General features: G+C 37.2%; 1 protein-coding gene and 2 long non-coding RNA genes across 4 annotated transcripts; 2 read left to right on the plus strand and 1 right to left on the minus strand.

The window, feature by feature from the left end:
* The first annotated feature begins 218 nt into the window (after window positions 1-218).
* On the plus strand, window positions 219-6,730 carry LOC113328520. The gene is made up of 4 exons (XR_003349454.1): window positions 219-745; window positions 1,684-1,764; window positions 4,908-5,283; window positions 5,901-6,730. It is a non-coding gene; the product is annotated as an uncharacterized LOC113328520 (long non-coding RNA).
* A 3-nt stretch (window positions 6,731-6,733) lies between these two features.
* On the minus strand, window positions 6,734-8,779 carry LOC113328519. Its single transcript, XR_003349453.1, has 5 exons — window positions 8,748-8,779; window positions 8,530-8,666; window positions 7,351-7,405; window positions 7,137-7,274; window positions 6,734-6,836 (listed from the first exon to the last, which is right to left on the minus strand). It is a non-coding gene; the product is annotated as an uncharacterized LOC113328519 (long non-coding RNA).
* A 2,156-nt stretch (window positions 8,780-10,935) lies between these two features.
* Window positions 10,936-14,475, plus strand: LOC113328496. 2 transcript variants are annotated; one of them, XM_026575577.1, is made up of 8 exons: window positions 10,936-11,086; window positions 11,182-11,225; window positions 11,342-11,521; window positions 11,660-11,896; window positions 12,397-12,546; window positions 12,620-12,760; window positions 13,639-13,890; window positions 14,109-14,475. In XM_026575577.1, the coding sequence occupies exons 1-8, from the start codon at window positions 11,026-11,028 to the stop codon at window positions 14,151-14,153; spliced, it is 1,110 nt and encodes a 369-aa protein (XP_026431362.1). In that variant the 5' UTR covers window positions 10,936-11,025; the 3' UTR covers window positions 14,154-14,475. The 2 variants fall into 2 exon arrangements, with proteins under 2 accessions (XP_026431362.1, XP_026431363.1); XM_026575578.1 differs by having other exon boundaries at window positions 11,345-11,521.
* The last annotated feature ends 2,296 nt before the right edge of the window (window positions 14,476-16,771 follow it).

The following is a 16,771-nucleotide window of genomic DNA, read 5'->3' on the forward strand; positions in this document are numbered from 1 at the left end:
AACTCCCCCAACTACAACGAGGACTAACACCCTGTTAGTAAAAAAAAAGTCACAGTTTAGAATCTACGGATGCCCCTTATCGCTTACCAAAGAAAATCCACGTCAGCTAAGATTACCGCTTATCACAACTGGTGGGGTCTCTGTATCTTTCTTCTTGTGGTGTATAAAACGAGGAAAACAGCCCTAAAATCAAAATCCATCTACGTACTTGATCTTATCTGAGCAGTAAAAAAGCCGCCGCTGCAAATTTCTCAATCGGCGGTTCAGTAAAAGCTGCCGTCGTTGCCCACCTTCTCCGGTGCTCTGGTAGCGTCTTTTTCTCGATTGGATTGCCTTGAGAAGTGCGGTGTTGCTTCACTGCGATGAAGACTGTCTGCATCCTGAGTCCTCACACATTGTTTGAAGGGACTACGATGGACTCGCGGGCTCACCCCACCCACCACCACTCTTGCGACTTGTTTTTTCTTATATGCTGCTATTAAGTGTTTCACGATCTGATTCGATTTATTTTCTTCTTCTTCTTCTTCAGAATGGGATTTCATTTTATTTATTTTTCTTTTCTTACGTGCAATTGAACTGTTTGATGATTTGCTTCAATGGAATTCCTTTTGTTTTCTCTCTAAATTAGAGATGTTAATCAGAACTTTTTGGGAGTTTGGGTTGTCATTTTTTGTAATTGAGTTTTGTTTATTTTTTGTGCCATGGCATTGTAAGAAGCTTGCGCTTGAGGTGGGTCTTGAAGAAGGTAAGATGACTGTAACCCTTTTTTGTTTTTGAGTTTTAGTAGGAATTGCTTAAGCACTAAATTCTACCTGTTAAACCTAAGACTGGCTTGCCTGTTCGTTAAAACCAATGCTGTATGAAATTGCATCAATTGTTGAAATACATCAATAAAAACAACAGCAACTTAGGGTTTGTATGAATAATTTGTTAGTTCTTTAAATCGATAGTTGTAGGTTTGTCATGGTTGTGGAGAGTTAGCCACTTCAAAAGTTTGGAATTCCCAGTTTGTTGTCTTTGAAATCCAACGGGGTACAAACTTTGATTCAGCAGTTGTAGAATCACCACGTGTTTGGTTGTTGAACTTGTTATGTTGTTTTTGCATCTGACATGCTAGTTAGCTTGAAAACTGTATCTCCTAACTCACAAAGGAACCATGCTATTGATTAGGTACGAGTTGAGAATACTCTGTGTCATAGATTTAAGCTATCCAGAATTGAGAAGAAAATTCTCTATTGGTTCTTACTTATAGTTAAAGCGTTTCTCGTTTAAACTTCACGGTAGCTGATCCAATTAGGGTAGTAAGTACCAAGATGATATATGAAGACCCTGTAAGAATCCGGCTTGACTATTCATGTAGCTGGGTATGTTATTTGATATTACTTATTCATTTGAACCCACTTCCCTCCAGTGATCTCTGGTATCGCACACGTACATGGCTCTTTGGTTTCATGGTGCCGTACTTTTAATCGTGCAAATACTAATGTTGGGACACGCTTTGCAGCTTAAGCAAAACGTGTTTTTTCTGCACAGCGTTTCACCACCGTGTTTTTTTTTTTTAATGTTGAGCCTCGTGCCTGTATGTTGTATCTATGCATTATAAGCTTTGTAATTTAATTTTCTATTTTGCTTAAATGCTTGACATTATTAGTTTTATCATATCCCTCGAATCTCATGTTTCAGGGGGAATAAATGCTGTTTTGATGCAGCAGAGTGGGACAAGGAAAGTGGTTTGCATATCACTGCATGAGGGCAGTAACTAAGGTAACGATATTTCTTACAAACTTCTTTCCTCGAACTTTTCCCCTTTAGGTTTGTCTTAGTCTACCTATTAGTGCCTTGTTAGTGTTCATTCTTGGCTGCTTTTAACATATAAGGTTGATCTGAATTGTATTAGTCTATACGTGTTTCTGTCATCTCGCACACTTGAATCTGATGTGCATTAATAGCAGTGTTCATGGTTGCGCTGAACCCCAGTGCTTAGATATTGTTCGCTAAGACCTTTGCGCAGAATCCTAATTGGAATGGACACTTGAACCCAAAGCTAAAAACTTAATGCCTTGCCTAATCTTTGAAGGTCTTGAAAAATAACCGTTACGTCCTGTCTTTACTTTAGTAGTGATACCTATTCACTACTCAGTGCACCGTTTAGCAGTGTTTTAAAAAGCGTTCTGGGGGCGCGCTTTTTAACGCCCCAGTTCCAAAACGCTTCATAACGTGCACTTTGAGATTTGGTTCATATTTAAAAAAAGGGCTTTTGAGCATAGCCCAGTAAATAAAAGGCCCTGTAATCTTTTATATAATTAAAAACCTAAAAAAAATCTCTTAAACTTCTCTTCTACAAGAAGAAAACGTTTCTTCTTCTCCATATATTTTATCGCCCTTTCTTCTTCCTCTTTTTCTTCCAATAGCTGACCCTTCTTCTTCCTCTTTTCTTCTGATCACTGCACCATCTTCTTCTTTCCCTTTTTCTTCTCATTAGTCATCATCATCTTGTATGATAATCACCTTTTCTGTTAGGAAGTTTCATTTACATTTATTTCTTTATATTATCACCTATTTTGGGGTGCAGCGCTTTACTAACACTTTTTAATAGCGCTTTACGCTTTACTAAGTGAGTGCATCGCTTTGAGCTTTCGCTATTTTAAACACTGCCCTTTAGGACTGAAACCTTGTATAATTTTTGTAAGCATATATACTTTTTCTTTCTCTATAAAGGACTAGTATTACAACCTATAAGCTATATTGCATTTTGGGTCTTCTTGAGCAACAATGACCATATACTCTGTCTCACAACCATATATGGTGACATTGGTTAGTTTAAAGTTCTTTCCTTTTGAATCCGTCGCTGCTCTATTGGCAGTAATGACTTTGTTGCCACCTTCGCAGGTGCTCAGGTAGTGTATTCTCTATTGGTTTGCCTTGATAAGTACAGTCTTGCTTCACTGCGATGAAGAATGTCTGTGTCCTAAGTCCTCACACATTTCTTCTAACAATTCTAGAAGGGACTATGATTGACTTGCGGCACCCAACCACCACCATTCTTTCATGTTTTTCCTTTTCTTATATACCATTTCATGATTTACTTCTTTGATTTTTTTTTCTTTCTTAGAACTAGCTTATTTGAAGTGTTGATCAAAACTTTCGGGAGTTTTGAGTTTTCATTTTCTTACTTGAATTTATTTTTTGGCAACTTAAGAAGCTTGCACTAGAGTGTTGGTAGGAACTAGAGTGTTTTTTTCTTTTTCTGCTGGGCTTTTAGCTATAGCAGGAATCATATAAACATTTAATTCAACTTGTAAAACCTAAAACTGGCCAGTCTGTGTGTTACAACCTTTGTTTGATGTAAAGTTGTATAAAGTAGCTTCATTTGTTGCAAAATCTTACATAGCGACTTGAAGTTTATACGAATTATTTTTACGTTCTTTGAATCGATAGTTTGTAGGTTCTTCATGGTTGTGCAGACTGCAGATGTAGACACTTCAAAAGTTTGGAATTGCCAGTTTGTCGGCTTTGTATGACGTAGCATCATTTGTTACGAAATACACCATTAAAAAACAACAGCAATTTGGACTTTGTATAAATGATTTGTTAGTTCTTTGAGTCGATAGTTGTAGGCTCGGAATTCCCAGTTAGGCTGCTTTGAAATTCCAATGGCGTACAAACTTCGATTTGATAATCTAATGACCATGTGTTTGTTTGTAGAACTTGTTACTATTGGTTTTGTATCTGAAATGTAGCTAGAAAGCTTTAAAACTTTATCTCTTGATTCACAAAAAAACTCTGTATTAGAGATTCCACTGAAGTTGAGAATATTCTGTGTTTCAAAGCAAGCACTATGGTAACGATTGCTACACCAGATCCCTACATTGTAGCGAAAAGCCGACTACTATTGTGTAGAAGTATGGTTGCCCGTTCCTTACAATGTGGGGATGTGGGGTAGGAACCACTACCACAGGGTTTGCTTAGAACATAGGCTTATGAGTGTTGCTAGTTGTACTGTCTACAACTTGATTGTAGGCTGAAATTCTAAATACGAAGCCCATGCGTCCCACGTGCTAAGCATATCAGCCCTACAATCACGTGATAGATGTGTTAGTCATAGATTTATGTTATCCAGAATTGGGAAGAAAATTCTCTGTTGGTATTTAGTTACATTTGAAGCATTTCTTTTTTAAACTTGATGTTAGTTTTTTTTTTTTTTTTTTGAAGCATAACTTGATGTTAGTTACAGTTGAAGCATTTCTCTTTTAAACTTGATGCTGGCTGAGCTAATTAGGGTAGTAAATATTTTCTTCCAAGATGATATATACAAAACTTATAGGAATCTGACTCGACTTTCTGTAGCAGTGCATTGTTGATTTAACATTGTTCACTCATTCCAACCGGCCTTCCATTGATCTCTGGTATTGCGCATGTACATAACTCTGTATGATTTGGTTGCATGTTGCCATACTTTTATCATTGAAAAAGCAACGTGGGGACCCGCTTTGCAACTAAAGCAGAATGTTTTTTTGCTGCCTGTAATACCCCCCACTGGTTTCCACCAACTCTGACAATTTTATATTTTGTTATTTTCTTATGTATAGCCTCAAATGTCGGAATAGTGTACGTAAGCACTTGGGTGGCCATTCAGTACTCAGCACGCCATTTAGAACTGAAACCATGTATAACTTTTAGATTAGTATTTACATAATACTGTGCTATTTGTAGGAATTGCTTCAACATTTTTTTCTTCTTATAGATCCTAAAATGGCTTACCTGTTCCTTCAAACCAAATCATAAGTCATATGAAGTAGTTCATTTGTTGCAAAATACAACAATGAAAACAACAGCAACTTGGAGTTTCTATGGTTAATTTGTTAGTTCCTTGAATAAATAGTTGTTTGTTCTTTATTGTTTTGCAGAGTTGACACCAGCAACTTTGGGAGTATATAAGAAATTACTCTCTTTGTTTTTCGAAGTTGATTGGCCAACTTTCGCCAGTAAACTTTGAAAAACAAAGAGAGCAGATTTCTTTTGTTGAGAAAAATGCTTAAACCACCGACTGTCTAGGCAAAGATCCAGGATAAGGAAAGTGTCCTACCACACCCGCAGAGGTTGATAATTCCTGGAATTGGAAAGCAATTGGATAATGGTTGTACCCTTGCTGACTACAACATCCTGGAGGAGTCTACTCTGTACTTTGTTTGTGTCTAAATGATACAGATTTTTGTGGCGACCTTGACCGGAAAAATCGCCTTTGTAGGTGGAGCTTAAATGCTAGCTAGCTTTTCCTAATGGGTACGACTCTTTTTGGTAACTGGTATCTTTCAGTCACTTCATGCTCGCTTTAAACCTTCTTCTGTTCTAGAAGTAGGCCTGAACTATGTCCTCATCTTGTCTTACGGTCCTTCATTGTAGGTTATCTGCAAATTTAGAAAGGAAAAAAAAAAAACAAAAACTGTAAAAAAGGAGTGAGCCAATAATGTGTAATGCCCCCATCTTTTGCTCATGAGTCGTGCATGAGTATAATTGTCTTTCTTTTGCTCATGTGCAACATTAGTTAGGAATGATGGAACAGCCAGTATTGTGAAGCCCAGGTTTTCACTAGTTTGTTCTTCTACCAGTTAACATAAACCCATCAATCATATTTAGCATGGTTTTGGTCTCTTGAGTCTTGACTCTATTCAGTTATCATAGGAAGCCGAATTTCAGAAATGTTATTATCATCTCAGTCCCAAATTCAATTACTCGTCAATTGCTCTCCTCTCAGTATGATGAATTCTAGCGAATCTATGAAACATTTCCTTGAGTTCCTACTGAAAGGAACATTTTAATGGCACTCATTACTCGATCTCTCTATGCTATTTAAAAAATTTATAGTCATTTTCTGATCGTTAATGTTTGGTTTATCACAGAGTCGGATGCTGAAAAACAAACCAAGGAAAATCCCATTGATAATGTGAATTGACGGGCTATCTATCATTTACTACAAAAGTTGTCACAATTTTACAGCTTAATATGGTGTTAGCAATCAGACGACCATAGCCCAAGGTCACACGAGCACACATGGTTCTAAAGGTTTTGGGCTCGAAAAGTGGATATCAGCATGAGTTATATGCGGCGTAAAGAGAAGTAGAACTAGAAAGAGGAGTAATATGTAATTAATGTCCATAAAGGTCTACAATTAAGAATATCATACATGTTACTTAAGACCATGAGCTCGATGTCTAGGACTTCTACAGGAAAAGTAGCTAAAATATTATTTTTTGAGGACGAGGGATGGGATTTTTCTGCAGACAATTTTGGGAAAAGAAAAGGAGAAGAAATGCTTGACAGTTGGATATTACAATGAAATTTAATCAAGGGGAAAACGCTGGGCACTACAAGGGAACAGCTTCAAATTAGCAATTAAACACAGAAAAGTATAGAAAGTACCTTGCAAAAATGGAACTGAAACCTCTCCCTGACCAACTCTGAAGACATTTTCCTTCAAAGAGAATGACCCATGCCAAAAAAGATTCAGATATATATGTTTGATATGTAATCTAATATGGGCTTTTTAATAAAGTAACCACCTTTTTGAACCATATTTAAGAAACTGGCCGTTTTTTTGAATCTTTATATAAACTGGCCGATATTGACATTTTCCATCCCGTTTTTTTCAAAAAACGGATTTAGGTAGTTAACTGGCTACGTGGCAGTTAACCTGCTAGGTAAAAGACAACTTAACCCTCGTCTGAGTTCGTTACCAAACCAGTATCGAGTCAACTCGGTGACTCATTGCAACGGTCGGATTTGTAACGGTTGGATTTGTAACGGTCAGATTCAGCTTCATTCATATAAATTAGGCCCTGCAGAGAAGAACCATAGTATTTGTCATACTCAACAGATCAAAAAAAAAAAAATAAATAAGACATGAGCCAAAATGAAGTAAACTCTCCAGGCAGCAGTAGCAGCAGCAAGGTAAGATTAAGATTAAAACAACCCCTAATTTCATGTTCTATCTGTGCACAGGGAATTCATGATCCAAAGGTATGTCCTTGGATTTATTCCAGGTGCAAATATATACCATGTAATGGTATAAGGCAACTATTGTATTCAAAAGCAAAAGAAACAAACGAAAAAATGTTTTTGAAGTGTTCAATTCCAACCTGTCAGTACTTTGAATGGTTTGACGATGCCATCGATCCTGTCAAATGCAAGATGGTGAAATTACCAGTAGAGAATGGTTGTTACGCTTGCGGAGAATCTGGTCATTGCTTCAAAAACTGCCCACTGCAAAATCAAACCTGCAACAAAGATCACTGCAAATCAAAAATGGAGATGAAATTTTGCAAGAATGAACACAACAAGAACATAGCATACCTCACTTGTACAGATTGTGACGGTTTTAAATGGGTCTCAGATGAAGTCTTCATTGCTGCAAAAACAGAATTATGCATTCAAGTTTACAACTTAATGCTATATGTAAGGAACTCAACAATCTGAAAATGTAACCTGCAAATGTACTAATAAACAACCATCCACTTTTGATTCAGCATTAATTCAAGTCTACAAAAGAAAAAATATTGTCTTCTTAAACACAAAAATCAGAAAACGGATCTCAAATCATTTCTTCTTAGCCTTTCCATTTCCTCTTCCCTTTCCTTGTTTTATATTCTGAGATACAGATCCAATGCCAAAGAAGTTCTGATAAAGGTTATTTATTGTAGAGGGTGGAGTAGAAGATGGTGCTATAGATGGCAGACTCATAGGTGTTGTGGAAGCTGGAGTAGAAGATGGTGTTGCCAAAGGCTGACTGCCAGGCCCTGTAAAACATTCACCAACAAATGATGCCGTTCTCTTCTTCTTGTTTGACTTAGCTACACCCCTAACTCCGGTGGTCTGACTTGGCTCTATGTTGCTGAAGGTGAAGCTTTGTGCATCACATTCAGTCCTTTGCCTCTTTGCAGTTGGATTAGATCCCACTTCACCACCAGCACATGTTCTTTTGTTGTGGTTAGTAACATTTCCACATTTCCCACACCTCCTTTTTGTCTTCTCAACACGAGGTTCATCATAACTTCTTACCCTCTTGCTCTTGGGTCTTCCTGGTTTCCTACTGTGAGGAGGGTCTTACCCATATAATGACTCTAAAACTAGATTCCTAGCCTTCCATGCACACTGATATGGTATATTTACTCTCTTTTCAGCTAAGAAGTCTTCCTTGATTTTATAAGGGTCTGGAACAACTTTTTTAGGCTTATTCTTCATCTGATCAAGAACAAAATCCTTTACAAAATGAGGATCAGCAGATCTATTCCTATTTTGGGGATCCCCTTCACACTTATGTTCCAAATTCACTTTCCTAAGAACAAAAGTCTTCTCACCCTCTTTCTTGCTAGCATACACAAACCAAGGACAATCATGTTATGTTTTAAACCTACACTCAGCCTTAATTCTAAAGGGAGCACTTCTATCCAAAATATATTGACACTTATTAAGAACACAATAACCCCTGAGATGTTTCTTAAATGCTTCCTTATTTGCAAATCTAGTTTTTACCTCCATTTTGCTAGGATCTACTGGAGTAAAAACTTCTTCTTCAGGGAAAAGATCTACATCATGCTCACCCTTCATGTACTGACCAAAATCATCATCAAAGTCATCCATGTAAGCAGGTCTTTCATCCACATCCTTACCTTCACATTCAAGATCAACATCAGTACCATATAATAAGTTACAAATTATAATAAATGAAATCAGTTATAAATGAAATATACCTTTTTCTTTGCCTTCTTTTTCTCCTTCTTCTTCTCTTCTTCTTCTTCTTTCTCTTCTTGTTCTTCTTCATCTGACCCATACTCAATGTCTTCATCACTGTCATATACTGGAGGAGCTTCTGGATTCTCAATTGGGTGACATTCATCTTCTTTGGTGTTTTCCAGCTGAATATTGTCCACATCTTCAACAAACTTAACTTCATTTGTAGCTTTTGACTGACTGCAACCACTGCTACTAGCCTGAGAATGTTTGGACATGGGCACATCGATGAAACTCAGCTTTCTTGATGCACCTTCAACTGATTTATCCACACTATTTAGCCTTGGGGATCTTCTAGGGGTGGTTCCCTTACTAACTGTCTTCTTCTTTGGTGTAGTCTTTGGAGTCCCAAACACTGTGTCTTTCATCCCCATCCACAAACATATACATCCATCCTCATTTACAAAATAATCCTCCCAAAAATTATCAAATCATCATTGTTTAACAATGGCAGTGGCAGACATTCTTCCTTAAACCAATATAAATTAAACTTCTCTTTAACATCCATAGACAAACCCTTATACACCATATACTTAAGTGTCATCAAGTCTGTTTCATCTCTATGGCAATCAGGAAATACCAAAGTCATTCTTTGGCTCCGCATATACACTGATATTCCTAAATTTGAACTGACTGCAACACAAATGAAACAAAATCAGATATAAACCTATGAAAACCCAATGAAAACCTAATTAAGCAATATTACTTAAAATCAAACACCCAATCACGAAAATTAAACCCCAATTAAACAATAAAATTTTGGTTTCAAATAAACCCTAAATACAAAGGAAAAAAAACAGAAACCCTAAAAATCAATCGATCAATTAAATTAATTAACTATCAATACAATGATTTTCATCATATATTAAGTCACGGGTTTCGTTAATCTTACCTTGATTCAGACTGTTTCAATCCCGGTTTGTACCTCATCTTCACTGTATCACCACTATCTCTGAATCCCTAAATATGTATAACTTTTCTTCCAAATACACTCTGGTCTTTCTGCTAACATCTATGTCTTCAGCAAAAACAACTTCAATAACATCAGCTTCAAACAGCTTCAATACCTAACCCTAGTTTCAGAACGAGGGAGAAGAGAACGAGTGAGAAGAGAACGAGGGAGAAAGAGAAAGTGTGGTGAGAGATTACACCACACGGGTCTTTAAATGGGCAAGGGCACAGTCGTAAATTCTCCTACCGAGTTTGATTTATTCAACGCAGCTGACCGATCTGGTGGGCCTAGGTGTCAACTCTAACAGAAAGGCCAGTTTCTAAAAAAATTTAAAAGTTTGGCCGGTTTATTAATTATATGGTTTGAAGCAGGACACTTTATTAATTTGCCCATCTAATATCTGGATGATTGAATTTGTTTCATTAGTTGTGGTCAATTTAGATCATGCAAAATAGGCCGAAGCTGCAGCTGCTTCAAAGACAATTGAAAAAAGGGTATTCATCTAGAAGGGAATTGTGTTTGCTATCAATGAGAAGAGTAATGCGAAAAGTCTATTGCTTTATTTGTTAGTTTCGATAGTTGAACATGCACTTTTGGACCTATGAATGCTAATAATGTGGCTCATATAAGTAAGCCAAAAGATGCTTGTCAACTTAGATTCAATGAGTAAAACCCAATCCCAGTCTGGGTTGAAGTCCTGAGGAGGTCTTGCAAAAAGACCTGAACAATGTCTTCTAGTTATATCGATTCAAAATATAAATAAAAAATGAATTTCCCGAATTGTTTTTGTTTTTAGTTACCCAGATTTTGAATTGGTTTCAGTCGCATTCTCGATGATGTGGAAGAAACAAAACCTACAAAATTATACGATTCCAAACTTTTGATTTTCCTCCGACTTTCTTCAAAACACAAATCAATGGTTAAGGTTGGGTTCTGAACCTTCTGATTAAAAAAAACACAAGATAAGGGAAAGAGAGAAGAAATGATCTAAAAACTGCAGGCAGCTTCTTGGAGTTTCCTTCTCCTTCCGGAGATCACGTGTTCTGGCTGTAATCGGTCGGTTTTTCATTTGTACCCGATGGCCATACGCGTAAATATGCAACAAATTTTATAGACTTTTGGAAATGGAGAATTGTCACGCGTAAACATATAAAAAGGAAAAAAAAAAAAAAAAAAAAAAAAAAAGTGCACTAGGACTCAATTCTCTCTCTCCCACTGAAGTTTGGTGTTCAACGATTTCTATGAAACTTAGCATTTGAGTTTTACTGCAACAAAAATTTAATTCGATGGAGTTTCCGGAGCTTGGACCTCCAAATGTTCCTTCTGGTGATGCTGATGATCGTGATGGTATCATTTCTCATTCTCATTATTTGTTTGTTAGTACTGAAAGTTCTGTACTTGATAATTTCCGATCAGTTTAATTGTTTGATTTATCACTGTAGAGTCTCATGATGGATATACAACCGAGGAAGATCCCATTGATGAAGTGAGTTTTGTTAATTTTAGCTTGTTAAGGAAATTGCTGAAACTTGTCCTTCCGAAATTATGATAGGTCAAAGTTTTGATAATTAAAGCTGATGTAGTGATGTTTGTTCGTATCAGCAGAAGCCGGAACCATCAAGACATGAGGTTGTGATAGATGCAAAGGAGATGCTTGAGAAAGAAAAGAAGACCCATCTTCCTTGGTCAACTAATTGGATACAAGAGATGCTCGACTCGGCTAATGATCCATCGGCTCATTTCCCGTTGTTGGTGTCGGATTCTGGTGGAGGGTCTTTTCATGTACTAATATTGCTATCTTATAGGAATATTCTTTCATCTCTGCATCTTATGAGATCTAGTTGGTCATCTTGGGACATCATGTTTATCAGTTTTATCCTGTTAGTGTTACTTTACTCATGATTCTTGGTGGAATTTCAGTTTGATGGCACCCAATGGAGTCCTTCACCGGAGCAGACAAGAATCCTGGAAATGCTTTATAGCGGTGGATTGCGTTCCCCAACCGCGATACAAATCAACAAGATAACTGATCAGCTCATTAAGTATGGGAACATCAAAGTTATGGATGTATACTTATGGTTCCAGGAGCATAGAAACCAAGAGAGACAGGAGCAGACGTCGAGTAGCCTTAGCCCAAAAGGGATTGAAGGACTGACGGTAAGATAAATGGCAACTCTTGGCATATGGTAAATTACTCTGAATGTCTCTTTGAGATTCTTACTTCATTTTTGTTGCATCATTTATTATTTGCATAAAAATATACTGCATCTTGAAGGCTCTTCTAGTCCGAAAGGCGACAATTATTTGGTTCAATAGTTTTTCCCTTGCACACATGGCCATTAATGAATGGTGGATTAGTGCAATACTGTCAGATAATATTAATACCTCTGCAACCTCAAAGGTAACATACATGTCAAATGTAATATGTAATATTAATACCATCCTTAGCCTCTGGTAACCAAACCGAGCATCTGTTTGCATTGCAGAGGGCAGTAACTAATGGTATAGTGTCAGTTAGAACTAAGTGTTTTACGTACGTATTTTTTCCAAAGGTTACATGACCAAGAAATGATGCCTCTCTTGGTTTCTGGACCCAAACATATTCATAGAGTTAATTTGTTGTTCGAATTGGAAACTTAGCGTTGTTTCTGATGCAGCATATTACAGAAACTCCGACATCATCCAGTATTAGCAAACGCGGTAAGGGAAAAGCAGTTTCAACTCAAGAAAAAAGTGGAAAAAGAAAAGTGGTTAGCGATATGATTAAATTGAATCTTTCTGTAGATACCGGCGTTGTCATCCCTAAGGTAAAGATATTCACTGCAAAATGTCTAATACGCCATATGCCTTGAATTGGAATTCATCTACTTTATGATGCAGAAAATTGATCCCACACCACCTAGAGTTAGCAAGCGCACAGTTTCAGTTGAAGAAAAAAGTGGAAGAGGAAAAGTGGTTAGCATGCCATCGGAAATGTCTGGTCCTGTAAGTCAAGAACAAGAAGGCAGTGGCAACTCTAGGGTAACGATGTTCCTTACGAAACTTCTATATTGGTTTATAGTATTATCTCATATACACTGATTAGTTTTGTGTTAATCATCATGTATTCATGTGTTTTTGTTGTTCTTTGAGTATAAGGTTGATTAGATGTGCAAACATTTACTATTGACGTGTTTCAATCATCTGATATACTTGCATATGATGAGTATTATGAACAGTAAGCATGATTTGCAGTTTTAGTTTAATCATCACGACTTAGAATACTTTGTTAAGACTAATTCACTAAATCTAAGTTATTGGTCCTGCGACGGATGAAAGGATTGGACCGGAAGCTAAAAACAGAGGCCTAATCCTTGAGTTCTTTGAAAAATGCTTAATTCTCCCCTTCTCTAAATGTAAATTTAGGTTCATCCTCGTGCTTTGAAGATCTTGAAATAAGATTTATATGAAATGTTCTTCTCTTGAATTGACTTTAGATTTCAAAAAGACACCAAATAGCCATACGTAGCTCAGGATATGATTGAAACCCTGTCTGTTACATTAGTTAATTTTCCGGAAAATGGGTCATTTGTAATTTTCCGAAACTGAATTCGTCTTGACTTAAACTTAAAAAATAGCAATGATGAAACTAGATGCATCCTGATGTAAATTAAAAATAAGAAAAAGTATTTGAAATGATAGGATGAAGTTGTTTACATCTTAACTATTTTTACACTTTTGTCCATTTACGCGTTATCAAAATCTAAATGTCCTTTTCACCAAGAAATTGTTGATTTTGATCTTTTTAACCAATTTTACGTTAATTTTCATACATTACATCATCCTGGTTGGTCACTTGTTGCAAAACACCAAGTGTATATTGATGTATTTGCTGATTTTATTTTCATAAATCATTGTAGTATGATAGCACTGGCAAACCGTTGCCAATCAACTTCGAAAAACAAAGGGAGCAAATTCCAACTGTCGAGGAATGCATTGATGTCAGGGCAAACATTATCTTCCTCGATAGAGACAATTTAGAAGAGTCTAATACTCAAAACCTGAGTCCTCAAGAAACTAGCTTACCAACAACAATATCTTCTTCTGCAAGTTCGACACAAGGGGAAGAGTCTCGACCTGAAGGTCAGAACAATACAGGAATTGATCGTAAGGTATTTTATGGTTAACCAACTTTTTTTTAGCAGTCGCTTCATTTCTATTTGTAAATTAATAATTAACATTTCAATCTGTAAACGACCGCACTTTGGGCATACGTTGAGCAATGCGCATTGTCAACCATAGTCCCTATAATCATTGGCGTTGAAATATTTAGAGAGTTTAAAATCTTTTACTTGAGGTATAAACTTGAGTATCCTGGTTCAACTTTCAGAAGCGTAGGTGGTTTAAACTGTTCTCATGGTGGCAGAAGAAATGATCTGTTTGGTGGAAATCAAAATTTGGGCCCTTTTCCACCCAGAAGAGGGCCATAAAGTGCTACTGGCCATTCTCCCACCCAAAAGAGGGCCGTAAAGTGATACTGGCTAGCGCCTATCTGAGGCGCTGTCGGAGGCACTGAAGTACTGAACGTTTTAGATAATGCAGCTGTGCAGAAATTAAAATTACCACTGTAGGGGGAACTGGGGAAGTACTATTTATTATTGAACTAGTTTCATTTTGCATAAGAAAACTAGCGATGCTATTTTAGATGTTGTACAAAACCCCTATTATCAGTAAAATTCTGTGAGTTGAATCTTGTTAACTAATAATGTGTTATTCAGTTCATGTCGACTTATTGAATAATGATTAGTATCTAATCCTTAAAGAGACCAAATCTATATGAGTCTCCAGGTTGAACGGTGAGATAACCCATCTTGGCATTCAAAGGTGAACACTATCCACCCTTAATATTACTTAAACTCATAATTCCTGAAAGGAAAGTGACTCCTAGTATATTCCTAATTATAACGAGCAGTGCTATGATGAAGTTTTGAAAGTGGTAGTAAAGTTCGTTCAATTCGGATTGTGTAAAGGTTTGATTTAAGAACTAAGAATAAAAATACTAAAAATATATTCACAAGGTTGTCACAAATATCGAGAGGTACTGAGACTTAGGATTTCACCACTAATCACATTCAATTGGTTCATATAATGACTCGTAACAATTCTAGCTCTTTTGTTGACTATTTTCTTTGCCAAAAGTAGATTTTATAAGTTAGATGTAAATCACAAGCATGACGCATCAAAAGTTCGTAAAACCCAGCATGCGACATCAAACAAAATCACAACTAATCAATAAAAATCATAAATCGATTAAAACAAGTGTAAAAGTCATAAAAAAATCAATTATAGTTACCAAGTGATTGTGAAATATGGCTTCCTCCATCATCCCAGTGTTGGGGTTTAGCTCCTCATATCAAAAACAGGCTCAAAAGAATAAATCATGGCTCAAAAGTTGTTTTTATTGAAGAGATGATATGATTCAGTGAATATGCAACGATGGCGTTACAGAGTTCACTGTTACAGGAGGTGTGGCTAACTGAAGATAAATGTGGTTGTTCAGCAGTTATAGAGAGAATATTGTAGCACTGTTGCGAATTTGAGACGCTGTCTTCGTTGCAACGCTTGTTCTTCAGCAGCAACAGCAGCAGCAGAGACAGGCTTCCTGTAATCTCTGATTCTCTCCTCCTGAGCTCTCCTATCGACCCCAAACTCTCGACACCCCTTCTTGAGACCCTAGGAAACCTATTTATACACCACAGGGCGATTAAATCTCTCCCAAATCGCTTCGAAATCTCTTCTTTCCTTCATTGGCAGTCACGGCAATAATTCCTTTCAGAAATTGTTTTACGTGTTTCTGAGCTTTCCCCATTATATAAAACTCCTCCTTAGATAGAATATGTATTTTTGGAACGAATTTATTGCCTTTAATCTCTCTGAATGTCCAAAAACAAACTCGACAGGGGCCGTGTTTCCTTTTTCCGGAAATTCCAGCCCAATTCGATCGATCCAAACGCATTTATTAAACCTGTTTTGCTCTATCAAGTCCAGCCCAATCGATTTCCAGTGTTGAATCACCCTGAAACTCGTTCAAATCTTTAATCCAAAATCAACAGCGTCTGCATGCATTTTTCCTGCCAAAAACCGTTTTAAACGTGAAGAAGAAGGGTGTCCCCCTATCCAGTTCCGGTGTCCCTTTATCAACTGTCTAGAAATGGGTTACCCCTTATCCAAAGCGAGAGTCCGAATAAAAAGTGTCCTCCCAGGTGCCTTTAACAACTTTTCGAGCCAATTTCGCCGCAAAAGCTTATTTCTCTAAAAACACCTACAAAGAGATAACATACCGAAATAAGTACAAAATGGGTACTAACAATATACACAATAGAGATGAAAATAGACACATAAATGCGTCTATCAAATATCCCCAAACTTATTATTTGCTAGTCCCGAGCAAATCAAAACTACAAAATAAAATCCTAACTCACTGTCGCAGGCATCGTCGATTGGATTTAGCGTATGCAATAATGGTGTGCCCGGGAAAGCGTATAAAATTAAGCGAAATGAAACGGGCCTACAGTAATACCGCAAGTGCACGGTCGTCAGTTGTAGCTCGTGCAAGTACGGGTCGATCCACAGAGACTGGGTGTGTTTTGTAGTGTTTAGCTATTTGGGCTCTAAATTGCTATTGGGCCTTGAAATGGACTATGGTCTTAAGGTTGAGAACATGAAAATATGTTCTATTGGTCTCAAAACCTTATGTTGGGCTTATGAACTCTTAGCCTAACCCAAGAAGTAAATGTGGACTGGGCCCTTAACCTACTAAACTTTTAAACAATAAACTGGGCTTTGAGTGTCAATGGGCTTTGAGTACCCTTGACAGAGAACTAGGCCTTTAGTGGACTGAACTTGAGCTTTGATTTAGCTAGGCCTTTGGGCTTAGCTGTGAACTGAACTGGGCTTGTGCTGTGTTTGGAGCAGTAGCAGCAAACAAGGCTGGGCCTGGCAGGAGCACAGCAAGGCTGGAGAAGTGAAGGCAACAGGAGCTGGGAGCAGCAA

This window comes from Papaver somniferum, unplaced genomic scaffold (genome assembly GCF_003573695.1).
Source record: "Papaver somniferum cultivar HN1 unplaced genomic scaffold, ASM357369v1 unplaced-scaffold_11, whole genome shotgun sequence".
Classification (NCBI taxonomy): domain Eukaryota; kingdom Viridiplantae; phylum Streptophyta; class Magnoliopsida; order Ranunculales; family Papaveraceae; genus Papaver; species Papaver somniferum.

What these genes read in the sequence shown, in the direction of transcription:
- LOC113328496 (XM_026575577.1), top strand. Translation starts at nt 11,026, where the DNA reads ATGGAGTTTCCGGAGCTTGGACCTCCAAATGTTCCTTCTGGTGATGCT. An exon ending in TGATGCTGATGATCGTGATG is followed by an intron (nt 11,087 to 11,181) that starts GTATCATTTCTC and finishes TTATCACTGTAG; the next exon opens with AGTCTCATGATGGATATACA. An exon ending in AAGGGATTGAAGGACTGACG is followed by an intron (nt 11,897 to 12,396) that starts GTAAGATAAATG and finishes TTTCTGATGCAG; the next exon opens with CATATTACAGAAACTCCGAC.